General features: G+C 51.1%; 1 protein-coding gene across 1 annotated transcript; it reads left to right on the top strand.

Moving 5' to 3' along the window:
- Positions 1 to 3,022: 3,022 nt before the first annotated feature.
- On the top strand, positions 3,023 to 26,155 carry PLAT (plasminogen activator, tissue type). The gene is made up of 14 exons (XM_082680496.1): positions 3,023 to 3,102; positions 13,797 to 13,892; positions 14,948 to 14,996; positions 16,597 to 16,734; positions 17,090 to 17,200; positions 17,512 to 17,686; positions 18,355 to 18,446; positions 19,644 to 19,818; positions 20,258 to 20,343; positions 21,209 to 21,404; positions 21,497 to 21,633; positions 21,771 to 21,911; positions 22,773 to 22,939; positions 25,356 to 26,155. Exons 2-14 carry the CDS (start codon positions 13,821 to 13,823, stop codon positions 25,512 to 25,514), a joined length of 1,698 nt encoding a protein of 565 aa, XP_082536622.1. The 5' UTR covers positions 3,023 to 3,102; positions 13,797 to 13,820; the 3' UTR covers positions 25,515 to 26,155.
- The last annotated feature ends 120 nt before the right edge of the window (positions 26,156 to 26,275 follow it).

The raw sequence follows: 26,275 nt of genomic DNA, 5'->3' as shown, positions 1-26,275 counted from the left end.
AAATTGTTAGTGTCACTATGGAGAACAGTATGGAGGTTCCTCAAAAAACTAAAAATAGAATTACCATATGACCCAGCAATCCCGCTACTGGGGATATACCCAGAGAAAACTATAATTCAAAAAGACACTTGCACCCCAATGTCCATTGCAGCACTATTTACAATACCCAGGTCATGGAAGCAACCTAAATGCCTATTGACAGACGAAGGGATAAAGAAGAAGTGGTACATATATATAATGGAATATTACTCAGCCATAAAAAGGAACAAAACTGGGTCATTTGTAGTGACGCGGATGGACCTAGAGACTGTCATACAGAGTGAAGTAAGTCAGAAAGAGAAAAACAAATATCATATATTAACGCATATATGTGGAATCTAGAAAAAATGGTACAGATGAACCAGTTTGCAAGGCAGAAATAGAGACACAGATGGAGAGAAAAAATGTATGGACACCATGGGGGAAGTGGGGTGGTGGTGGTGGTGGTATGAATTGGGAGATTGGGACTGACATGTATACACTAATATGTATAAAATAGATTAATAAGAACCTGCTGTATTAAAAAAAAAAAAACTTCTTAGATTGTACACAACATCTCTGTCTTCTGGTGCCAGACCACCTTGTCATAAGCCTCTTGTCTGTCTCTCTTTTCTTTGAGTTTCCAGACATCACATCATTTCTTACTCAGCTGATTGGGGTCTCAGTGAGGTCCTTGTTTTTGTGCCCATCCCTGGATCCACTTGGGTGGTAAGGGGTTGGGGGCTGGTGTCTCATGATGCTGCAGAGGAGGGGGCCACAGCAGAAACAGCATCTGCTGGGAAAGCCCTGGAGGAATTCTGTAGGAATACTTCCTTCCAGTTTCCCTCTGCCCAGTTGGTCTCCGTGTTATCTGGGCCTGGGCTTCATCTCTCTTCCTTGAAAGCAAAGGCCTTTGATACAATTTTCTCAGGATGTGATTTCACCAAAATTTATTTTCATTTCTTCATTTTTTTTTCCACAGGAATCTTGTGACTAAAATCAATGCTCCCATTGTCATCATAGCAGCCTCCCTACTCCCACTTTCCCCAGAATCCAGGAAAGAGAAAAACACTCTCATGCTAATAGAAACACAAAGGCCCGTTCCTAGGACCAGGATATTAACTGGTCTGAGTCATTTGGTTGTGTTTCAACAAAGCTCCGGGGGGCACCTGCTAGTGACCAGAAAACTCTCTCCTTTCAATCCACAGCTCTTGGTCCACCTCAAGACCCCATACGTACTATTCCATTGTATATATGTACTAAGGGATCATGTTACTAAAGGTGAAATTGCAGGCACCCTGGCAGGGGTGGGGGCAGAATGGGGGGGAGGACTCTCCCTACCCCCTCTTTAATCACATCCTGCCCCTCATCCCCTCCCCAGTAGGGTCTCTGCCCTGGCTTTCTGAGCCCTTACCCAGACTGCTGTCTCTATGTGATCTAAGCATTTAAATGGAATCATTCATCCTCTACAGGAGCCCAAATTAAAGTCCTATTACCACCTCCCTTCCACCCTGCTGAATAGAAATGGAAAAACAAACAAACAAACAAACAAACAAAAACCCTCCAGGCATCATCATGGCAAAGCATGTAACAGGAAAGTAGACCGTCTCGAGGCACAGCCCCTTCCCACTGCTGCAGCTTATCCGATGCTTGTCTGCAGATAATGCTTATGCGCAGCCAGTGTACCTGACTCGGTCCCCCATCTCCCCTTTCCTGTAACAGCCATTGGCGGACCTATGGCTTGATAAAAGTACGGAAAAACAGTTCAACATTGTCCACGACTGACTTATTGTCCCACCGTTCAAGCGGCTCTCATCACTTGACGAATATGAGCATAGTTAGGACCGGAATACAGGACAGCCGGCCAGTCACCCCACGCTTTCCTCATCCAGCCTCCTGCGCCCTCTCTGGCATCCTTTCTCTTACTTCTCTCTCACCATAATGGTGCCTGGTGCTGGCTAGACATCGACATGACACATGCCGCCGACTGCACCCTGGGATGTGCCAGGGATCTCGTGTGCAGTGTCTCTCTCTAATCCATACATGACCTCAGATGCGAAAGTTCAGCGTAATTGAAAAACTTGACTGAGGTCACATCCCTCATTCCTGATAGAGCTGATTCAAGCATCGCGCTTTCCCCTACACGGTGCCCTCTTATTTATGAGTCCTCTGCAAGGGGTTACCGAGCCCAACAGGGGCATTTACATTTAAGAACAAACTCCAGAACACTGAAAAGCTTCCCCGGTGTCGGGGGTGGGGGGGGGGAGGGGTGGAATTTCCGGCGTGCGCAGCCACGTTTAGGCAGAACGTCGGCTCAGCGCCCCAACCTGTATCCACAGCCCAGCTGGAGAGCTCGGGAGCCGAAAAGACCTCAGCGACCACGGATTCACTTTACAGAATGATTTCCCCCAAGATGACAGACCTGGGGAGTGGCTGATTCCAGGCTGCGGCACTTTCCACTGCAGGTGAGGAGGTGTAACCCACCCACCTGTTACCTGTGTCCCCACCTGTGTCCCCACCCGCCAGGTGCTCCAGCTCTGGCGTTTCCTCTGCCCGGAGGGCGGCCGGTCCACCAGTCTAGCCGTTCCGACCTCTTGTGTCCGGAGCGGCAGAGTTACTGCTGGAGATTCCAGAAGAACCCTGTCCCCTCCGCGTGTGTTTGTTTAGAATTGTAAACGCCTGTTTTCCCAGTGGGGGTCTTAGAGCTAGCAGATCCTCAGGGTCCCTTTAGGAGTTCGAGACTCGGATTCTTCAGGTCCCGTCCAACTCCCAAATTGCTATGATTCAAAGATCAGAACCGTGAATAATCAGCCTGGCCTCAAGCCAGAATGGGCAGTGCTGCTTTCATGGAACTTTCTCCCCCTCTTTATATAAACAGGCCCGCCCCGGTTTGGCTCCTGTGGCGTTGTCCGCTAGGCATCCTCCCGCCACAGAGAAGCCCGCCCACCCGGAGCCACTGACCCCACCCCCTGCCTTGAAATTTAAAGGAGGCGGGAGCTGTGCAGGGGCAGCAGAGCCGAGGTCCTGCAGAGCCTGGGGCTGAAGAGGACGCTCTCGGAGGAGGGGAGAAGGCTCGCGGCGGTGGTAGGTTGGATTCTGTGCTTCTCTGTACCCCAACTTCTGTTCTCTCTCTTAAAAGTCTTTCTGAGCCGATGAAGGAATGTCTACACCGAAGGGCTGACTTTGTAATTCAGGCCAAAAGGGGATTAGCTAGAATCCTCGTCCAGGGGCAGATTTCTTTTTGAATGTGCATCTCGTTGGGATGGGCTGAAGTGTTTGCAGGGGCCAGGTCGTCAGGGGAAGAGAGAGGATAGAACGGTTGTGTTTCCTGGAGAGGAAATCTCTGCTTGCAAAGGGGAAAGAGAAAAGAATGATACAGAAATGCTCTGAATAGTCAATGGGCACACCTTATGACTCACGGGCAAGAAATGTGACATGGGCTGATGGGGTCAGAGCTGGGAGGGTCCCTGGGGGACGGGGTCTGAGCCCATGGGGAAACTGAGGCTGGGCTGGGCAGTGAGTGAGTTGCCCACAGAGGATTCACCGGGAGGGAAGTGCTGGGTGGGAGGGAAGTGCTGGGCGGGAGAAGTGGATGACAGTCCCAGGGAGGCCTCTGATCTCCCCCCTCGTCCCCCACCTCCAAGGCAGGTTTTTTGCCTGGAGTGCAAGGGGTGGGGCTGTTGGAGGACTTTTCGATTACAGGGAAAAATAACAGCAGTGTCTTCTATTCCCAGAGCACTCTGCAGGGACCGTAGGAGGCTCTCTAGGCTTTCAGTGCTATTATCTTTATTTTCTTAACCTCCCAAGGAGGGAGGGTAGGAGGGCAAAGGGAAAGGAAGGAACTCTCAGGTAACTGAGGACAAACTCAAGCCCAAAGCCGTGTGGTAGTGATGACTGATGTGGATAGCAATGGTGGTCTCCTGCAGCAGCTGGTGGAGGACAGAAAAAAATTACGTGTGTGTGTGTGTGTATATGTGTGCAATCCCATGAAGAAATTCTGAAACACAACCGTTAAGTGGAATTCCCTCAAAAGGACTTCCTAGCAATTCTTGCCAGTGGACAGGAGACTCATCCCGGGATCTAGACACTGACTGGTCCAGAATCAATAGATGACGGTCAGACTGCGCTGCCGGGTAAGTGCTTCCTGTGAGAGCAAAGCCAGATGGGGCACACAGCAGAGACGCCGTGAATATTGAAATAGAAATAGCTCCATCCTACCCATCAACTGATTCCACCTAAAACATTCTCAGAGACACCAGCCTTGAATTGCTCTTGTCACGAGCAGGTGACAGGCTGCTCTCTGCCTGAATGGCGCAGTCTCTGTGCAGACTCTCCAGGACCATCTCAGTTTATTTTGTGGATCCCCATATGAGAGTCTCCCAGTGATGCTGCTGCTCTCAGGTGCTTCTGCACCAGCCTGGAAAAGTTCCTGCTTCGAGGGGAAGATAAATGATCCCGTTACTAGTTTTTGCTCATGGAGGCGGAACTCTTGCACCTGGGGACCTAGCATGTTGGTGAGCAGAGCTGGTGATCAGTATATTTCAAATGATTGTAACAAGCAACCCAGCCACACCCCTGGTGGTGTGACTTGAAGCCACCATCACCATGTAAGGCTTTTGTAAATGGGTAGCCAGCACCACAGAGCATCTGGGGAAGGTACAGCCCAGGTGGGGTCTGTCACTAATCCACCTACAGGAGTTCCTCTGGTCCTGGAGTTTTACAGCAGTGTAAGGGGCCCTTTGGCTAGATGATCATTTGGGAGGAGCAGCGCTGGCTTTAGATCTTCCGAAGCTTCCAGAGCTTGGGCAGGTTATTTGGATCAGAGGTTGAGGTGGCAGCATGATTCATGGCATTGAGAGTGGGCTTAGTTCTGGTCAAAATTCAAAATCCACGTGCTTCTCTGAATACCGAGTATCTGGTGGGGAGGGAACATTTGGGTTTTGAGCTAAAGTGTTCAGTTTTGATGACTCTTTGGCATCTGCAGTCTCAGAGTAAAATTCCTATTTTCTATGAGTGATTTTCCGCTCTGTTCTGATAAGATGGCCGTCAATGAGTGACCAGAATATTCTGTCCATTCCTTCTCTGGGCCGTTTGCTTTGCACAGAGAAAAATTCTGTCGCTAGTTTCAGGTGGTAAACCTCACCCCAGTCGACCAGCTCACAAAACCAAGTGGTGAGTCTCCAGTGAAGCCAGATAAAAAGCGAGGATGCTTTAGACTCACGGAAAGTTCCAGCTAGAAAGAATCCTCGAGACCGTCTGCCCTGGCTCAAGCCCAAGTCCAGCTGCGTGGTCTCCTGCTATTGGCTTAGGTGTCTGCTTACATATAAGGACAGCACATTCTCTTAGTGAGGTTTTGTGCATTTTACATTCCACTTTCCTTCCTGGGAAAAAGACTTCTGTAGAAGGGTGTAGAGGGAAAGATAAGCCTTTTGATCGCCTGAAAGTTAAGACCTCTGATGAAGGGAAAAGGAACCAGGTGCCGAGTCCATAGCAGGCATTTCATAAACAGTTTTTGAAGGCACGACTCAGGCAAGCTGTGGTTCTGATGGTGATTCCCCAGGAAGTGCTAGCGGCTGTTCTTCCTGTGGAACTGATACAGTCAAGGGTCCTTAGCAGCTGCCCACACCGTCCACACCAATGGCCATGATCTGGAAGGGGAGTCTTGGCCGTGGGCTCAGCTGAGCTGCACAGGAGGGCTACGTGACGCTCCTGATACATGCACAGTGGCTTGGAGAGGTTTGGCCTGATTCCACCTGGAGCCTCTGACAGACCACTTCAAGGTCAGGCTGAACCCAGATACTAGGAGATCTTTGTATTAAGAGCCTTTTTTGTTTCTTATAGAGTCGCAAGGATTCCTTTAACTTACAATTAGACATTAGGGAATCCAAGTTGAACTCCTCCCCCAAGGCCCCTACATCCCTAGGACTCTCGGGCTTTCCAAACCACACTTCCTCCTAGGGACACCCTCCAAGGGAGAGCCTGGGGTGTGTGACTCAGACTCCTTTGCCCAAAGAAAGGTGTCCGTGCTGGAGATTAAGAGGCTCTGGCTGCCTGCTGCCACTACCCGGGGCCCCAAACATTGGGCCCGTCTTGGGCCAGCGACACCTCTCCAGTGCCTGGCTCACTCCTGCCTTTGTTCGACAAACAGCTTATGTAGTGTCCATTCCAGAAAGCCCACTTCGACCAGCGCCCACCTCAACAAGGGTGACCTGCATCCCCTCCTTCACATCCCAGCAGGACCCCTTCTTCCTCTGTGTGCCCACCTTCCACCCACCCGACCCCTGCATGTCACAGCGCCGATCTGTGGGGTGTGCTTGTCTAGTTACTCGTCTGTCCCCTTCCTAGACTATGAGGTTTTGTGGATGGAGCGCGTGTGTCTTTATACCGCAGAGCCCGTGCCTGGTGCATGGTTGGTGCTCAGGTTACACAGAGTAAATCACCTGTGAATTCAGGAAGAGAGGAAACCAGAATGAGCCAGGGCTCGGGTCAAGGTGGATGGGATGGGGGATCGGATGGCACCCAGGAGGCTCCCAGGCCCCTTGGTTAGAGGCCTCTAACGGGGGGAGGCGGGGAGGGGCTCGGCAGGACGCTAAACCCGGTATCCTACTATGAATAATGTAGAACAGAAAGCCCACCAATGACTGGTCTCTGCTGGTTATTCACATGTGGTCACAAAAGAGGAATTTGTTTTATTTTGCAGCAAGAGCCAGTGTCTGCCACCTGGGCTGCAGAGGGAAAGGGGAGATCTGGTTTTGTTTTGTTTTGTTTTCTGAGAAGCTCCAGTTTCCTTATTTTTCTTGCCTAGTGTCTCTGGTTTTCAAACATTTGCATGGTCTGCATCAGACAGCCCTTATCAGTACTGAGGGCCTGACCTTCCAGCTGCCTCGCCGCGAACTCCACCTTCCTCTCAGAGGCCAGAGTGGCCCTGGCGTGTGTGGTGTAAGTAGGCCTGGGAAAGGTGAACAAAAAAACAGATTGAAAATCGGATAAAAGACATCACCCCATGATCCAGGAAATAAGGGCTCCAGTTAATACTGATCTGTGCACATAGCTGAAGGGCATGAAACTTGACTTCAGTCGTAAAGAATCCAGTTACAGGTTATCGCAAGATCTCCAGATAATGTAGGAGACAGGACTTGGTATTAACACTTGAACTTGATGATGACCCCATAGAACTTGGCTTCCCTTCTAGTCAACGTTCCAAGCAGAAGCTGTGAACTTTGGCGCTCCCCCGTCCAAAGGGCGCTCCTGGCAGTAAGTATTGTACAGTTAATTGCTGTGCGCAGGCCAGCAACTGGGGGCTTTACCTGCTTCTTCGCTAATTGTCATCACAGTGGGGCAGGGTGGAAAGGACTAGCCCATTAGAAAACCAGGAACCACATACAGCCTGTAAGCGGTGGTTAGAGTTTGAACTAAGGCCCCAGAGGCTATGCTCCCAGCATTCCAGCCAGCAGCTCCTCTCCACAGCAACTCTGAGCACATTAACAACACGACAGTCCAGCATCAGGACCCAGTAAGAGTCGTGGAAAGAGCGACTGTTGGGTTTTCGGTAGAACCGGGTGTCTTGAGACCCTACTCCTCCCTTTACAAGACGTGTCACGTCAGAGCAAGTTCCTTATACTTTTTTGAAGTTCAATTCTCTCATCCACAAACATGAGATAACAATATTGACTTAAATGATTCAATGGATGCCTGGCAGGGGGTCACAGCTCCCGTACCAGATGAGTAAGTGGCATTCATCCACACGCATTTCTCAAAAATGTGCTATCACAGTCACTTTCATGTGAGCCTCATAAAATGTGGACGGAGTTCCGCATGTAGCAATACAAGGAAAGCCCCTGCTAATTTTCTCCTGATTTACGTGTGTTGAAATCTGGAAGGAGACTGAAGGATTATCAAATGATTGCGTATTTCATTCCTTGTAGTGATGCTTGCTTTAGGGAGAGGAAGGAACAGGCAAAACGAGCTCATTGCTGAACAAGATTCTCCCTTAGATTATCGTTCGATTGCAGGTTTGTTGAGATTCAGACTTGGGGATGACATGTCCTTGCACTGACTCGCGAAGTTAGCTTTGCCAGCTGAACCTTCTGTTTTCTTTGCAAGGGTCTAAGTTTATAAGGAAAGGATTTCTTTTGTTTTTACTGTACAGGAGGCAAGATGGACTTCTATTTTCCTAGACCCACAGCTGCACTCCCTGAGTTCCTCCAGATAAGCAGGGTTACCCGGCAGACGGTGGAGAGGTGCGGCAGTGGCAATGCTCAGGACAGATTGTTCTGAGTATGTTGATGTCGTATAAAACTTGGACACAGGTCATGTGCCTATATTTTGAAGATGCTTTGCAGGGAATTCTGCCCTGAGTAACAGTGGAGATGGGAGTGGATGGGAGGTGCCAGGAGAGGATTTTTATCCTACTTACCTCACTGGAATCAATCCAATTAGATAAGAAACAGACTCCTCTCTTTTTCCTTAGCTATAAAGAGTTCTGTTCCGGAAGAGATTACTTTTTTTAAAAAAATTACTTTTTAAAAAAAATTTTATTGGAGTCTAGTTGATTTACGGTGTTGTGCTAGTTTCAGGTGTCCAGCACAGTGATTCAGTTTATATATATATATATACACACATTCTTTTTCAGATTCTTTTCCCATATAGGTTATTATAGAATATTGAATAGAGTTCCCTGTGCTATACAGTAGGTCCTTATTAGTTATCTATTGATATTTTATATATAGTAGTGTGTGTATGCTGATCCCAAGCTCCTAATTTTTCCCTCCCCCCTCCACGTTTCCCCTTTGGTAACCTTAAATTTGTTTTCAAAATCTGTGAGTATGTTTCTGTTTCGTAAATACGTTCATTTATATCATTATTTAAAATTAGATTCCACATATAAGTGATACCATATGGTATCTGTCTTTCGCTGTCTGACTTACTTCACTCAGTATGATCACCTCTAGGGAAAAGCTAAGAGTTGCTTCTGTGCTGGCAGTTTTGGGAAATGGTTTTTACTCTGAGAGCATGAGCTCTATAAAAAGCAAGACCTGTATAGGTGGGACCAGAGCTACCAAGCTAACGGCTCCGGCCCCGGGCTCTGACGCTGGTCCAGACACAGGTGTGCTTTTGTGGGAGCTCAACCCCCTTTCCAAAGCCGGCTTCTTCCTCCCATCTCACTTCATCTCTTGCCCTGACGTAGCGACATGCCTTTGCTGTTCCAAGGCGTTCTGACCTACCGTTTCTTTTCTGATTTGTTGGCATCCCTCCTGGCATGCTGGTTGCCCGGGGCGGGAGGAGGGGAGGGCAGGGCGGGGAAGCTGTTGTTTGTCTTAAGGTCCTGAGTCATTTTGGAGTATTGGTGTCCTTGGAGACTGACTTTCTCTTACTCAGATTTCCGGAGAGAAGCTTTGCAAAGCAATAACATCCCAAGAATCCTCTTTACCAAAGATTAAGGTAGCAAACCTTGCACACTGGTGCAAAATTTGATAACAGTTTCAATTTACCTTTATCTTTCCCTTGCAATTTCCACGGGCCTCCAGCTTGCTCACGTTTCTGCCTTTTTCTTGCTGCCAAAAGTAGACACTGCAAGTCCTCAAGTTCTTTAACTTCCGAGCAATTGCACTGTTCGTACCTAGAATCACAGAACTCGATTGATTGACTGCATTGGTCCAGACCTTTATTGCAGGTCACGTTATGGGACGTGGTTGAGTGTTTCCATGAAAATACTTATCCGCACGTATAAATGTTTCACAGGTCACACAGCGTCTGTTCTCACAATAGAAACCACAGAATGTCAGCCCTGGAGGAAGCCTTGAGAGTCTAGCCCTCTTGGTTTTGCATCCCTGGGAGCAGATTTGACGTCTCAAAATATAGATGCTTTTTGGAAGGGCAGCACATTAATTTTTATGCAGTCACACCATTTGCGAATGAGCGTATCTGTTCTTTTCCTAAGAGCAGAAATTTCTAGGGGCAGGTGGACAGAACGGGTCATTGCAAAGGACAGTGAAAGACCCTGAGGACAAGCCTCCACGGCATTTCCCCAGACCCTTCCTCTGGCTGTCCTGCTGCCATTCCCATGGCCTCGCCCCACCCAGACTCTAGCCGTTACAAACTGCTGCCCATCAATCAGCATTCCCCGTGTCACCACTGCAGAAAGGAACCCTGTGCTCCTGGCTGGCGTGATTAGTTTCCCAGCCACAGTGGCACCCTCAGCTCCTGGAGACTAACCCTCCTCCCTGGTTACCACACCATTGTTCTTCCCTGGAGCAGTCATCATTCACAGTTGTTCAGAGGTCAGAGAACAGAGTCACTTTGTCTCTGCAGCCAAGCAGGATCCAGCACCGCTTCTAGGCAGGTCGGGGGTCGCCCTGGAGGCAGAGGTTGCAGGCTGGTCCCACACAAGGATGCCCGCCAGCTCAGCCCGCGAATCCAGGCCACGCTTTAGTTGCCACGCGTCCTGATGTTTCTAATTTGCACAGATTCTTTGTCAACTTGCCAAGCTCTGCATCTACTGAACTTCATCCCCTGAGAGGGTGCCTCTTGCAAATCTACAAAACTCAACTTTATGTGCCCGGGGGAGCTGCCAGGGCTGGGGCTTTGGGAGCGTGGAGACCACGGGCCTTAGAATCATTCCATACTCCCCGCCATACAGTGATGCTTCCAGTGACTCAGGGATTCTAGTCCCAAAAAAGTCTGTCATTCTCATGGTCTTCTTTTTACTTGTCTTTCCTCCATTCTTCCCTCCCTCCCTCCCTCCCTCCTTCCCTCCTTCCCTCCTTCCTTCCTTCCTTCTTTCCTTCCTTTCTCCTCTTACTTCCTTACTTTTTTAGTTCTTTGATTCTGGGAAACTATTAAATACAGCAAAAGGAAAGGAGCACAGAAAAAATTACAAGTCTTGTATTTATAAAATGAACCTCCAAAGGACTTCTTATGCTTATTCCTCAAATCCCCCACTCCTACTGGCCTCACATGGGCAACCGACACCTCTCCCTTTGGTGGGAGCTTGCGGTCCAGGGCTGAGGTCCGCCCTGGCATGGACCCCAGGGTCCTGGGTCCGGTCTGCTTTGCTGGGGTCACTTGTTCTTTGTCCAGGCACTGCCCCCAGACCTCCACACCCCCTGCCATCTCTACAAGGCAAAACCAGGACACAGTTTTCCTCCTTCCCTCTCACTCCCTTGTCTTGGGAAGGCACTGCTTGTCTGCAGGCGGGATGACTCATTTCTTTGTCATCCTCTCACCCCACTTGGCCCGTCCAGCTGCTTCCATCCCCTTTGTGCAGTGAGGATAGAGACATCATGTGATTTGTGTGAGGCTCTTAGGCACTGGATCAGCTCCAGGCCCAGCAAGGCCAAACGAAGCAGAGGACTGATAAGGACTGATAGAAGAGAGACAGGCTCCAACTGTCCCAGAGCAGAAGAAAAAATACACTCCTTCTGCTGATTCTTTAGCTGCAAAAGGGTCTGAGGCCATGCAGCTGTTGGAGCCTTTACACTCAGCCCTCAGTGCATCCCTCCCCCCACCTGGCTCCCCTTCCCCCATTTGTCCAGGGAATGCAAATGTCTCAATGCTCCACTTGGCACTTTGCAATTTTCCAGCATCTAGGCTTGTGCTCCACTTAGGATGACCTTGAGTTCTTGAAATTACACGGTAACTTGACGGGCATCCACCGCGTATGAGGGGAATGAACTTGCTGGAAGCCCTGGCTGGTTGGCAGGCGAGATGAAGAATCAAGTTCCCTGTTCGCGGGCTCGTTCATTGTTTGATTCAGAATTTGCTCGTCAAGTCCTGAGAGGGCAGAGCTCTCCCATCGCCAAGGCTTGGCTGAGATAATGCAGCTGCGACAACCTATAAACGTGAAAAATGATTAACAGCAGGAAGAGAGAGGGGGAATGTGTTTAAGAAGACCTATTTTAAAAGGTTGTAAGTACTGGGTTAAAATTAAGAAGGGGAATTGAAGAGGAATTTGGGGAAATTTTGACAAAGGGGAAATTCGAGGAACACTGAGCAAGAAATTCTGGAATGATCGCCTGTGATCAGAAGACTCCCCCGTGGGCTCCTGTTCGGATGCCCTTGACCCCCTAGTTCTTCCTTCTGAAACTGCCTGGAACCAGTGTGTCGCAGCAAGCTTCCTGCAATGAGGGAGAAATGGGCCCCCAAGAAGCGCACACCACCCTGCCCTGCCCGGGACGGGGCCCTGGGCAGCCGGATTGGAACAAAGACCCAGATCCTGGCTTCCTTCTGTTTCCTTCGCAGTAGGGGAGGGGTGTGCTGGCTGGCAGGACGCCCTCTGAGCCTGAGGAAACTCTCTGCCCAGACTGTCCGGCCCCCTCCCCGCCCCCCCACAGCTCCGTGCCCTCCTCTGCCTGTCACCAGCGTCCCGGATGGTCACTGGGGCACAGAGCATCTCCCACCATCTCCCTCTATGTTTTCATCCTCGCTCTGAAGGGAGCTTGTGGTTGAGGGGACAGCACCTCCGACAGGAAGGGAGCCCGAGCCAGCGCCAGGGTCAAAGTCCCGGACGTCTCTGAATCCGAGGGACCCTTCAGATGCTTGGGATGAGGGGGAGGGATGGGACCCAGAGTTGTTGTGACTGAGGGGAAGTGAGTCAAGGGAAGAAAAGCCCTGATTTAATTCTTGCGGACGACGGAGTGAGTGGAGCTGCCAGACCACAAAATAACATCCCAACCGACCAACCCACTTCGGGCTGCTGAGGGTGAGGGCACCGGGGCAAGGCACACGGAACCAAGGATGTGGGTCCAGGAAGATCTGAGTCTGATGACCAAACCAGATGTCTCCCCTCCTTTCTGCAAATCTGCACTTCACAGGCCCCGTCTATCAAAGAGAGGCTGGTTTCCCGATGGAGCCGGGGGGCTGGGGGGGAGTTGGGGGCGGGAGACTTTCCTTTGTTGGACAAGGAGGCGTGGACGCTCTAAGTGGAAGAGCTCAGGCCGTCTGAGGCAGGCTGGCTCTGAGCTGTGCCAGCAACAGAATTCCTACGGTTTCCTCTACAAATGTCAGAACTGAGACATCAGCCGACCCCAGGGCAGCAACTGGGCCCATCTAGTCAACCCCAGGGCAGCAACTGGGCCCATCTAGTCAGCCCCAGGGCAGCAGCTCACTTCAAGGGAAACCAGACCAGCACCCTGAGGTCCCAGGCTGCCAAGAAGTGCCAGAGGTGGTCTCAGCCTTCAGCCCACAGAAATGTCTGGGCAAGATCACCTTCCAGCAAGCCATGCCCATCATCAGATGGATGGATAAACAAGATGTGGTCCATGCAGATGGTGGCATATTATCCAGCTTTAAAAAGGAAGGAAATTCTGACCCATGCTACGATACGGATGGCCCTTGAGAGCATTATGCCCAGAGAAATAAGTCAGACCCAAAAAGACAAACACTATATAAGCCCATTTATATGAGGTACCTGGAATAGTCATAGTAAGTAGGATGGTGGTTGCCAGGGGAACGGGGAATTCGGGTTTCCCCGGTACAGAGCTTCAGTTTGGGAAGATGACAGTTTGGAGGTGGACGGTGGTGACGGCTGCACAACAATGTGAAGGAACTTAATGCCACTGAACTTACACTCAGAAACGGTTAAAATGGTAAATTTTGTTATGTGTATTTTACCACAATAAAAAAGGTATACGGTAAGAAGACACCATCCTTCAGACACTTGCCGTGGCCTCTCCTGCCGTGGGCGCCGACGCTGGGGGGGACCGGCAGACTCCTGCACTTCGCTCTCCTCTTGGTCCTGTCACATCACACGGTTAAGGTTTCTTCCCCTCTTCTTCCAGAATTTAAGGGACACTGAGGAAACGATGAACGCAGTGAAGAGAGAGATCTTGTGTGTGCTGCTGCTCTGTGGAGCTGTCTTCAGTTCACCCAGCCAGGTGGGTGTGCCCTCCTGTCTGTGCCAGCACACCCCTGGACACACACCTGGACACACACCTGGACACACACCTGGACACACTCCCCTTGGTGGACGGTGCTGGGGATCCAGGCTTCCAGCGGAACCCTAGGCACTCGTTCTGACTTGAGTAAACACTGCCTCTCGATGCCTTCTTTGGGGCTGTTTTTTTGTTTGTTTTTTTGCAGTACGCGGGCCTCTCACTGTTGTGGCCTCTCCCGTTGCGGAGCACAGGCTCCGGACGCGCAGGCTCAGCGGCCATGGCTCACGGGCCCAGCCGCTCCGCGGCATGTGGGATCTTCCCGGACCGGGGCACGATCCCGTGTTCCCTGCATCGGCAGGCGGACTCTCAACCACTGCGCCACCAGGGAAGCCCTTTGGGGCTGTTTTTAAAGGATGTGTCTGAATGAATCCATAAAGTATTTATAAAAGACAGTACAGGCGCTGTGAGCCGTGGAAGCAGGCGAGCTGCCCGTGTACTGTGTACTATCTACTTGGGATGGAAGCTACACAACACACGTGCTCTCTGCAGATGCCTGGCAGCTCAGGGCATCATTCAGGCCACGTGAGCGATGCCCGCACAGCAGGATTTTAGAGAAGGGAGAGTTGGGGCAGCTATTTGGAGGAGATGGGATTGCAGGGGCCGGGGTGGTGCATGCAACCCCACTAACCCACATGTGCCTATTTTAATTTAAAATTAATTAAAGTTAAATAAAATTTAAAATTCACTTCAGTCACACCACATTTGAAGTGCTCAGTCGTCACATGTGACCAGTGGCTACCGCATCGCACGGCCTGGATGTTAAACATTTCCATCATTCAGAAAGTCCTTTTGGACAGGACTAGTCTAGAAGGGGGGAAAGAATTAGACAGGAAGGCAGGTGATGGACATTCCACCTGGGCCCATTATCTGAGGGGGATACTCTGGGCAGGTGGCCTCTGATTGGTGGGTTGATGGTGGTCTTCTGGTTTGACCACCCTTATTCCTAAGACACCCAGCATGTGCTGACTCTTCCTCTGCCCCTGGTTTCTTTGCAGGAAATCCACAGGCGACTCAGGAGAGGAGCCAGATCGCACAGAGGTGGAGGTGAGATGTCACTGGGGTGGAGGCAAGTCAGGCTCAAGGTCAGGGTCAGGGTCAGGGTGCTTTAGTCTCCAGGGGGGATTTTTTTCCATGTGACCTGCTTACTCAAAATCCGTGAAGGTGAGACTCTGCTAAGATGCTTTTGTCCTGTCTCTCCATTCACACAGTCTCTGAGGGGACAGGAACAGGTCCTCAAGGGGTCAGGATGCCTGGGAGTCGCTCGCTGCTGGGAGCCTGCAAGCCCAGTGGCACAAAGGAAAACGGATTAGAATGTTACACAGATGAGAACAGAGCCCAGAGAGATGGAATGACTTGCCCAGGGTCACACAGCCGCCGGGCCGCACGGTCCTGGTCCTCCAGGGCCTTTCCCTGGGCTGTGATCCCTACCGCCTCCCACTCCATTCAGCATCTTTGTTAACTAGCTTCTCTGTGTCTCTGTTTCTTTGGTTGGTAACTCAGGGATGACTAACCTGGGTTGCTTCACGGAAGTGCTGTGGGAAGACCATCTCTGTGAGGCCGTGTCTAGAGTTGAGACTAGAAACCCAAGGAACGTTCCCACTAGGATCCCAAGAATAAAACGTGCTCACGGCCCAATTGTCTTGACGCTGATCTGAAGAGCTGCAGGCCCCGCTGCAGGTCCCAGATCGTCCCTCCTCCCTCATGACCTACCTCTCTGGGGGCTGGAAGGCTCTGCAACACCCATTTAAGGTGGAAGTTTCCCCAGAGTGAGTCACAGCTTAACTCTCACTGCTTCCGCGGTCGGATAGCACAGTGCTTCCTGCAAACGTACCCTGGCCCCAACGGCCCTCTAAAGGAACAGCAGTATTGTTGACAGTGAACGTGTGTCACCGCTTCAATTCATTAAAAGTTAAAGATGTTTTAAGTTTGCATTCTGGGTTGCAAACAGAGAGAGAGAAAAAGGGAAAGTGTATTAATGGGAGTACTTCAACTATTTTCATTATACCAAAGTACTAATGGAAGTAGCAAATTTTCTGCACAGACTAAAATGTCGATTTTCTTTGTTTGGGACCAGAAATGCATCATCTCAGTGTGGTAATGCTAATGTGGATCAAAAATTCTGGTAGGCAATTGCGTACACGTGCATATTTTTGATGAATTAAAATGAAAAATTAGAGTATTACCTAATAAATGTGTTTTGATAGATAAACTCTTTCAAAACAAGGGCCCATCAGAGGAAAAACAATAAAAGGGGTCTTTTTTATTGTTTTTCATAAGTGTATTTCATATTTCATTGAAACTAAAATAAGGAAATAGGAGAAATACACCATTATATTCTATTATATATTTCAAGAAAATAACTGATTTTCATAGGAAATTGAATGTAAAGATCACACAGTCATATGGAAAGTAATATTGGCACTGCCCCTAATAAACTGAATCTGAAATTGTTTTTGAAAACTGAAAGGGGTCTTTGGTGACAAAATATCGGGTATTTGTTGTCTTCTGGCTGAGAGCAAGGAAGGAATAAAGGACAGATTGTCCCAAAAGTGAGCAGGATTGCCGGGGGTGGGGGTTGGGGTGGGGGTGGCGTCAGTTTGGGGTGAGTCGGGCCCTAAAGAGGCCGGCCTGTCTGTCGTTACAGTGACCTGCAGAGACGAGAAAACACAGATGACGTACCTGCAACATGAGTCCTGGCTGCGGCCCCTGCTCAGGGGCAACAGGGTGGAGCACTGCTGGTGCAACGGTGGCCGGGCCCAGTGCCACTCGGTGCCCGTCAACAGTACGTGTCCACCCAAGCCAGGCTGTGAGCCTCGAGTCCAGTCTCACGGCCCCAGCCCTGTCCGTCACGGTCCCGGGCCTGTCTACCCTTCAAATGGGGCTGCAGGCACGCTCTGCCCTAGGCCAAGGTGAAGGTGCCGAGCAGAAAGCATGAGGCCGTGAGCCTCAGTTTGCTCATCTGCAAAATGGGAGAACAGTCGTTCAGACTTCGTGGTCGGCTGTGAGGAGTCAATGAGTTCGTTTTTGTGGAGTGCTCAGAATCGTGTGTGCACGTAGACGGCACGCTTCAACTTTGACTCATATATTCTTGGGCTGCTTGGAAAGTAATTAGGGGTTCCCTTGCTTCTACTTGACAGGTTGCAGCAAACCTCGGTGCTTCAATAGGGGGACATGTTGGCAGGCCCTCTATTCCTCAGAGTTTGTCTGCCAGTGCCCTGAAGGGTTCATTGGGAAACGCTGCGAAATAGGTGAGTGATAGGTGGGTGGCTGTGAGACAGGGACCCACCAGGGTGAAATCCCACCTGCAAACCTACCCAGAAAGGAAAGCAAGTGTGCAGTGACGGGGGAAGGATCGGGGTGGGATGGGATGGGTCATCCGAGGGTGGTTAGGGCCTCGGGCACAAATCTGGAGGCTGGCGTGGTCCCCATCAGCGGGGTGACCCAGTCACCCAAGCAGCTCAGCAGCTACTGCCTCAGTGGTTTGAGGTGAGACCCCCTTTGGAAACTAAAGGAAAGGAGGATTCACATGGGAGGAGTTGTGTGTCCTGTTTCCCCTCAGATGCCAGTGCCACATGCTACCAGGACCAGGGCATCACCTACAGGGGCACGTGGAGCACAGCGGAGAGCGGGGCCGAGTGCGTCAACTGGAACAGCAGCAGCCTGGCCATGAAGCCCTACAGTGGGCGCAGGCCTGATGCCATCAGGCTGGGCCTCGGGAATCACAACTACTGCAGGTGAGAGGGCCGCCTTCCCCGCCCTGGAGGGTCTTCTCTGCTGAGAAGCTGCCACAGTCGGGGAAAGACCTGCGTCAACTCTGTCAGGGTTTCCAGAGAAGTTACAGGAGATGTGTATACATAAAGAGATTTATTTTAAGGAATTGGCTCACGTGTTTGTGGGAGCTGGTAGGTCTGGAATCTGTAGGCAGGCTCCCCAAGCTGGAAGCTCAGACACGAGTCGATACTGCAGTCCTGAGACAGAACTTCTTCTCAGCTTTTGCTCTTAGTGCCTTCAACTGCTTAGATGCAGCCCACCCACACTATGGAGGAGAATCTCCTTTACTTAAAGTCTGCTGACTGCAGATGTGAACCACATTGACCCAGCCCTGCCCAGCACCACCTAGGTTGGCGTTTGATCAAACAACGGGGCGCAGTAGCCAAGTTAGCCCATAAAGCTCACCATCACGGTGCCCCCCTTGTCAGCGTGGCAGCCACGTGCACCTCTGTAAACCACGCTTAATTTCCAAATAAAGACGATTACAAGGTCATACCTCCACCCAACACGATCTGACTCTCCTGTGTACAACAAACACGTGTAACTCTATCCCCGGAGGAGGTGCAGAGCCCTTGGCCCGAGAGGCGGGCCTCACTCTTCACCTCCCCTGGCCTTCCTGGCTGATTTTCAGAAACCCAGACCAAGACTTAAAGCCCTGGTGCTACACCTTCAAGGCAGGGAAGTACATCTCCGAGTTCTGCAGCACGCCAGCCTGCGGCAAGGGTAAGTGCCGCTTCCCCATGGCCTCTGTAGCCTCACGGGGTGCGGGAAGGGTCTGGGGACAGCGCTGACGGTCCTTCTGCAAACGAGGAAACAAAGGACTGGGCTGGTAGCTAATCATTTCGGTGTCAGAGGGAAGGAAGTCAAGAGGCTTAGGTCCTCGCCCAAGCTTGGCATCTAACTAGCTGTTTGACCTTGAGCTGATCTCAGCACAGCTCTGACCCTCTGTTTCCTCATCAACAGAGAAGATGGGGCTGTATCGGTGATTTCCAGTCCCTTTGAGAAGGCATGGAGGTTCTCTCTTTTTTGATTAATGGACCTGTTTCTCAAGATTTCTCTCTGTCTCTGTAAAGACTTTTAATGTGAGAAAATTTCCCAGATTGAAAAAACACTCAGTTACAAAAAGGTACTGTGAATTCAGTGGTGCTTTCGCAAATGATGATGTTATTTATCACAACAGTAGAGAAAATGTGTTTTAAAGTTCTAAATATACATTTACAAAAATTGTGTACATTCAGTCTACAGGTGACGCTGATATTCCTGTGAATTTAAGAACTCTTTAGAGTAACTCTAAAGCCTCCTCCCCACCCTCCAGCTCGGGTATAAATTGGGAGTCACTGGTCCCGATGACCTTAAAGGTCCCTTGTCACTGTGCTATCTGTGCCTTGTAGTATACTTTGTCAGTTTCATGTGGGGAGAAAAGAGGGTAAAATGGGACAAATACGCAGCATTTGAAGGTTCATACTCTCCCTTCCTTCCCAAGTCCAACAAACCCTTCAGGTCCCTAGCGGACAATATCTGAGAAAACTGGGTCTGCCCACGTGTCCCCCCATTGAAGCACCCAGGTTCCCAGCAGCCTGTCAAGTATACACAAGGAAGCCCCTAATTGCTTTCCAAGCAGCTCCAGGAATAATCCCCGCTAGCTGAACTCAGCACCCTTTCCTGCCGAACCTGAATATCCCTCAGAGTCTCTCTTAACACAGCCATCAAGGAAGCCACAGCCCATGATGGAGGCTGGCACTGGATGGAAGCCACTTACCACCCCGTGTGAAAGGGCTTGAAGGACAGAAGAAGGGTGGTGGGCTGCCGGCCTTGGGCGTCCCAGGCCGGCAGCTCTGCTTTAGGCCCTGCTGCAAACCCCACTTGCCTGCTTTAGCATTTAAGTGGCTTTGTTTCAGTTTGAGATTTCCTGTGTTCCAGAAAAAGATGGGGACTGCTACCAGGGGAAGGGTCTGGCGTACCGCGGCACCCACAGCCTCACCACGTCTGGGGCCTCCTGCCTCCCGTGGAGTTCCATGATCCTGATGGGCAAGATTAACACCGCCTGGAAGAGCAACGCGCAGGCCCTGGGCCTGGGCAAGCACAATCACTGCCGGTGCGCAGCGCAGGGTCCGGGGCGTCTGCGCAGAGGGCGGGGTTGGACCGGGATGGGAGGGGTCTGATGCTGAAAGTTACATGAAAGACCCAGTGGGTGGGAGGGAACCATAGATGTGATCCAGCCCAACCTATTCATTTGCACGTGTCGTGAAAAGGAACGTCCTCCAGTTTCTTGACCCAAATCCCATGTTAGAGGGTCTGTCCTCATCTGCGCTGTCCTCACGTGGCCTCTTTGTTCCATCCTAAGAGTCTTCTAGCACAGCTGGGAGATGAAGACGTAATGTTAATGACAGAAGAAAAAAGTTACAGTCATTTCCCTCTGGTGGGGCCTGCCGCTGAGCCCAGCCCGGGGCTCAGGGTCCTCCTTCCCAGCTGGGCAGCCTTCCCCTCTTCCCTGGCTTGTGATGTGATTGGAAACCTTCCCTCCTTATGACTAGGAACCCAGATGGGGACGCCCAGCCTTGGTGCCACGTGCTGAAGGATGGCCAGCTGACGTGGGAGTATTGCGACGTGCCCCAGTGTGGTAAGGCCAGCTGTGGCCACCTCCCCGTGCCCAGCCTCATTCCTGACCGTGTCCTCTGCCGCTTCCCGTGTCTTCCAGGCTGCTCTCCCGCCTTCTCCCAGAGCCCAGTTAACAGAGGGGGGACGGGGTTACCCAGAGCGGGTGGAGACCTAGAGAAATGCAAGTTGGCACGCTTTGCTAAAAAATGAAACTTTAGAAATCGTCTGAGAACCGATTGTTATTACTCGGTCCCTGTGAACACACAGATCAGCCAGACTGTTCCTCAGGGCACATAGAGTTTAACTGGGCAGGTAAGACATAAACTACCAGCGAACTCACGACCAAGGTCACGCACGGCGCATCCTCAGCGGGCAGTACCAGTGGGCTGGCAGTATTAGGAAAACTTCGTGAGGGGGCAGGCTGTCCCGTGGGCCTGGAAGGATAGGTACGGCTGAGTCGATGGGAGAGCAATGGGGTAGACATTCCCCAGGAAGAAGCTGCAATGCCTCATTATTTCTTAAGCCAGGAAGTGGCTGCAGGAAAAAAAGTAGAGGTAACAAAGCACCGCAGAAAGACCCCTGGCTACGGAGTCAGGTCGGGGTTCTAATCCAGGTGCCGTTGTGACCTCGGCAAAAAGGTCCCAGCCTCTGAGGCTGGGTGCCGTGAGGGTTAAGGATCGTGTCTGTACAGTGCTTAGCGTGTCCTGGATACTCAGCACACGCAGGCTGTGGATTGATTGCCGTGGAGATGGCTCCATTCCTCTGTACAGCCTGCAGAAGTGCATCGGGGGTAGAAACCCGGGTTCCCAGTCAAGACACCAGGATGGGGCTCAGGGACCTCGCCCAGGCCCACAGGTCTGACCCCGGCTCTGCCCTTCCCTCCCCAGTCACCTGTGGCCTGAGACAGTACAAGCAGCCCCAGCTCCGCATCAAAGGAGGCCTCTTCGCGGACATCACCTCCCACCCGTGGCAGGCCGCCATCTTCGTCAGGAACAGGAGGTCCCCAGGAGAGCGGTTTCTGTGTGGGGGGGTCCTGATCAGCTCCTGCTGGGTGCTGTCGGCCGCCCACTGCTTCCAGGAGAGGTAGGAATGAGAACCCGGCGCCCCCGCCTCCTCTCTAAGGCCTTAGACCAGGCCCATTAGAGAAGAGCATCCTCGAGCTGTCTCTCCATCAGGTATCCTCCCAACCACCTCAAGGTGGTCCTGGGCAGGACGTACCGGCTGGTCCCTGGAAAGGAAGAGCAGACGTTTGAAGTAGAAAAATACATCGTCCATAAGGAATTCGATGATGACACTTACAACAATGACATAGGTAAGATGTCTGGCTCTCCCTGCTGCCGCGGGAACTCCAGACCCACACGCATGCAATCCCACCTCCTCCCCCCAGACCCCCGCCCCCTCCCTCCTCTCCCCTGAAATCCTCGCTCTCTTCCTCGCCCCGCCTCCCAGCGCTGCTGCAGCTGAAATCGGACTCATTGACCTGCGCCCTGGAGAGCAACGCCGTCCGCACCGTCTGCCTCCCAGACGCCGGCCTGCAGCTGCCGGACTGGACAGAGTGCGAGCTGTCTGGCTACGGGAAGCACGAGGCCTGTGAGTGGGAGGACATCTCGGCCCCATTCTGCCCATCTGGGGGTGGACCGGAGCACATGTGCTGACCAGAGAGAGGAAAAAGTAGCCCCATGAGTTTCCACCCTCGGGACAGGCACCGCCGCCGTGACTGTGACCGTGAGGGCAAGTTCCTGCCTAGCGAGGCCCCAGCGTCTGCCCTCCCAGCCTCACAGGGTGGCCGTGCAGGTCAAGAGGGGTCTGAGCAGCACAAGGGTTTTAAGAGCCTAAGGTTTCAAGGAGGTTCTGATAAGAAGTGGAGTGAGCTTAGTTAAGGGTGGGGTGCCTGGACTCTGCCGTCGGGTAGCCCTGAGTTCAAATCCTTGCCCTGCACCTTGCAAGCAGTGTGATCCAGACATGGATTTTTATTTCATGATGCTCCAAGCCTCTGTTTACTCAGTGGCAAGAAAAGGATAGATTATGGGGTTTAAATGAGATATTAGGTTAAGCCAGTGGTTCTCAACTGGGGTGATCTTGCCCCTCAGGAAACACTTGGCGATGTCAGTTATTGTGACAACTCAGGATGGAGGTTTATACCAGCCTTTAGTGAGTAGAAGCCAAGGATGCTGCCGACCATCTACAATGCACGGGACAGCCCCCTGCAAAAACATTCTCTGGCCCCAATGTCCCTCGTGCCGCTGTCGAGAAACCCTGGGTGAAACTCTATGAAACTGCTGTTTCTGTAGGTCAAAAGAAGAAAATATTGGCCATTTCATAGGATTCAACTTAATACGTGTAAAAGGTTGATAAATGTTAGCTCTTATTGGAAAGTTCGGCTTTCTCTTTCCAAAAGGTTTATAAATAACTTTCCCTAAAACCACAAGACGCCTTCCTCCTCTGTTTCAGCTTCTCCATTCTATTCTGAGCGCCTGAAGGAGGCCCATGTCAGGCTGTACCCATCCAGCCGCTGCACTTCCCAGTATTTGTTTAACAGGGCTGTCACCAACAACATGCTGTGTGCCGGAGACACACGAAGCGGTGGGGACCAAGCAAACCTGCATGACGCCTGCCAGGTAAACACGAGCCTCTCTCCTCCCCTGAGCCTCCCCCTCCAAGGGCAGAAATGCTCCTTGGCCGACAGGTTCTTAACCAAGAAAAAAAGTGATACCCAGAAAGCAGTGATTCATCTCAGTGAGGTGCTGGGGATCTAGACGAGGACCTCAGAGAATAAAGCAACTGGAGCAAGATCAAAGCCACCCAAACTCAGGGCTTCCCTGGTGGCGCAGTGGTTGAGAGTTCGCCTGCCGATGCAGGGGATGCGGGTTCGTGCCCCGGTCCGGGAAGATCCCACATGCCGTGGAGCGGCTGGGCCCGTGAGCCATGACCACTGAGCCTGCGCGTCTGGAGCCTGTGCTCCGCAACGGGAGGGGCCACAACAGTAAGAGGCCCGCGTACCGCAAAAAAAAAAAAAAAAAAAAAGTCACCCAAACTCAAGAAATCTAAGCTGCAGGAAATTTCCCCAGTGTCTGCACCAGAACCACCACCTGGTACAGGATTTCCTGTAAGCCCAGGCAATTAAATACTATCAAAGTGATGGATAAAGCAACACAAATTAAGACATCTTTGTCTTCTGTGGGTGCTGGGGAACTGGAGTCCATTGTGTAGAGGGGGAAGTCGGAATGGCACCTTCCCGGGAAGTAGGACACAGATGATTTATGAGATAAGTTTTAGGAACTCAAGTTCAGCCCTCAGATGAGGGTTTTCCCCTGGGAAAGCACACTCTTTGGGGGTCTCTGTGTTAGCATCCCTATCAGAGGTAGTATGTACTTGTATTTCATGATAACTGGGTGTAAGACACAGACCAACCTGTGTACTTAGGACCTAAATAGAGCCAAGGAGCCGTCCATGCTGGGCTGTTTTCGTGCCCACAGTGTGCCGGGCTCCCCACTGAGGCTGGGGAGGAGGGGATAGAGACAGCAGGGCCAGGCTCTTGCACTGAGGACTGTAGGCTTAGTTCTCATGTGGAGACCACACCAGCATCTCCCCTGCTTGGCTCCTTGACAGCCTCTGGTCCCTCTCTGAAAGGTTTTTTCAGACACCTCCACCACCTAGCTCGACAGTCACAAAAGGTTCTCTGCAAGAGGAAACCGTGATCTATCAGCTAGTGTTACCCACAGGGTGCGTGGCCTCCTTAATCAATGGAAATTGATCAGAGGCCTGACAAGAAATTCAGGCAAGGCTTTACTGGGGACCCTGCAGCTGCAGGGGGAAGCGAGAACAAACAACAGGTTCCCTTGCTTGCGTGCTCACTGAGGGGGGGAGAGCTGGTCCCTTATAGGAGGAGAGGGTAGGGTCGGGTCCAGGGGTTGGGCAGGAGGGGGTGCTTAGGTGGTCTGCCCACCCCTTAGGTGGTGTTTTGTGCAGGGGGCATGTGTAGTACCCTGCTTTTGCTCCCGGCTCTTCATAAGTGGCAACTGAGTTTTTTGGTCTTTCGTATCTTTTGTCTATAATTTGCCCCAGCTAATATGCACACAGCTATTTTTAGTCCCATACAGTTTCTTTGTATTTTGTTGCTCCAGCAGAGGTGTATCCAGGTGCAAGCATTGCAGCAAAGGGTCCCAGGTCCCAGCCTGTCTCACTAGCAGCAAGTTAAAAACGAAACCAGAAATCATTTCGATTCAATATGACAACAGCTAACAATTACCAGGAGTTTTACTAAATGCCACACATTGTTCACAGAGCTTTTCAAACTTTCTCTCAATTAATTCCCATAACCTTACAAGGAAGGCAGTATGATTTCTATTTTAGATTATTATTATTCAGTATCATTCAGGTAAGAATACTGAAGCCCAGTTAGACTGAGGCTGCACAGCTAGTAAGTGGTGGAGTTACAGCCTGGGTGGGCACCTGAAATGTACAAGAAATGATCTCAATTCCGCTTTACCAGGTAGCTACAACCTGATTCTGTAAAGGCCCAAGGTCATGGAGATAAAACTTCCCTCCCCGAACTGAGCACTTTGAAGAATACATAGGAAGGGCTTCCCTGGTGGCGCAGTGGTTAAGAATCCGCTTGCCAATGCAGGGGACACAGGTTCGAGCCCTGGTCCGGGATGATCCCACATGCCGCAGAGCAACTAAAACCATGCGCCACAACTACTGAACCTGAGCTCTAGAGCCCGTGAGCCACATCTACTGAGCCCACGTGCCACAACTATTGAAGCCCGCATGCCTAGAGCCCGTGCTCCGCAACACGAGAAGCTACTGCAGTGAGAGGCCCGCGCACCGCAACGAAGAGTAGCCCCCGCTTGCTGCAGCTAGAGAGCCCATGCGCAGCAACAAAAACCCAACGCAGCCAAAATAAATAAAAGTAAAATAAATGAATTTATTTAAAAAAAAAAGAGTACATAGGAACACTACAAGCATTCACCCTAACCTCCCCCCAAAGAGTCTGCGTTTTTGCAAAGAGCTGACCTGTTCTCCCTTCTGCAGGGTGACTCGGGCGGCCCCCTGGTGTGTATGAAGGACGACCACATGATCTTGGTCGGCATCATCAGCTGGGGCCTCGGCTGCGGCCAGAAGGGCGTTCCGGGCGTGTACACCAAGGTTACTAATTACCTGGACTGGGTTCGGGACAACACACGACCATGACCAGGGGCACCGGTTCCCTGCATCACGGAGACCCTGTTTCCTTCACCTCCGAGGATGCACTGCGGCAGGGGCTTCTTCACGCAGCACAAGTCGGGGAGGATGGATTTCCATAGGTACTTTCCGTTTTGGAAGTTTTCGGGGCTTCAGGTCTGAAACATACTCTGTCAGATGGGAAGAGGGGTAAACGCCAGCCCCTCCTGGAATCCCAGTCCCCGAGGCAGAAGCCCACCTCCTCTGTCCACGTGAGCAGCTTTAGAGACGGGACCGCAAAGGTGAAAGTGTGTCTCAGTAGGCAAAGATAACTGGATCCTTCAGGAAAGAAGGGTTAGAAATATTCTATTAGGAATAGAATGTCTATTTCTAGTCACAGGGAAGGCCAGCAGGAGCCTCCTCATAAGGGACGGGCTGGCTGGCCAGGTTACGTGCCTCAAATCCAGCCTTCAAATCAAGTGTCAGGGTTTCCCTTTCTCCGGCTATACCTCTTGGAAGGAATCCTGTTGTGTAGAGTGTACTTCTTTTTTCTTTATAAATTTCATCATAGGACAGGAGACATGTATCATTTTAATAACTAATAAACTAGGCTCTAGCGTATTTATATCAGTTCATTTTTGTTTATACTGTTGGCACACCTGTATGATACTGTACTGGAATAATAAATTGATATATTTTTCACATATTTTCTACGAATCAGAGTGGAATCGTTCTGTTACATGCAGTATCCGACAGCTTTTATTCATGTTACTTGTGTCCACGTTCTTTGA

Source organism: Grampus griseus (genome assembly GCF_964374135.1).
Source record: "Grampus griseus genome assembly, chromosome: 21".
Taxonomy (NCBI): Eukaryota; Metazoa; Chordata; class Mammalia; order Artiodactyla; family Delphinidae; genus Grampus; species Grampus griseus.
The sequence above is the reverse complement of the archived record's forward strand: the minus strand, read 5'-3'. Positions and strand labels throughout refer to the sequence as shown.

Excerpts from the sequence above, each read along its gene's own strand:
- PLAT (XM_082680496.1), top strand. The coding sequence starts at position 13,821 with ATGAACGCAGTGAAGAGAGAGATCTTGTGTGTGCTGCTGCTCTGTGGA. Across the intron at positions 13,893-14,947 it reads TCTTCAGTTCACCCAGCCAG|GAAATCCACAGGCGACTCAG; the intron begins GTGGGTGTGCCC and ends GTTTCTTTGCAG. Across the intron at positions 14,997-16,596 it reads CAGATCGCACAGAGGTGGAG|TGACCTGCAGAGACGAGAAA; the intron begins GTGAGATGTCAC and ends CTGTCGTTACAG.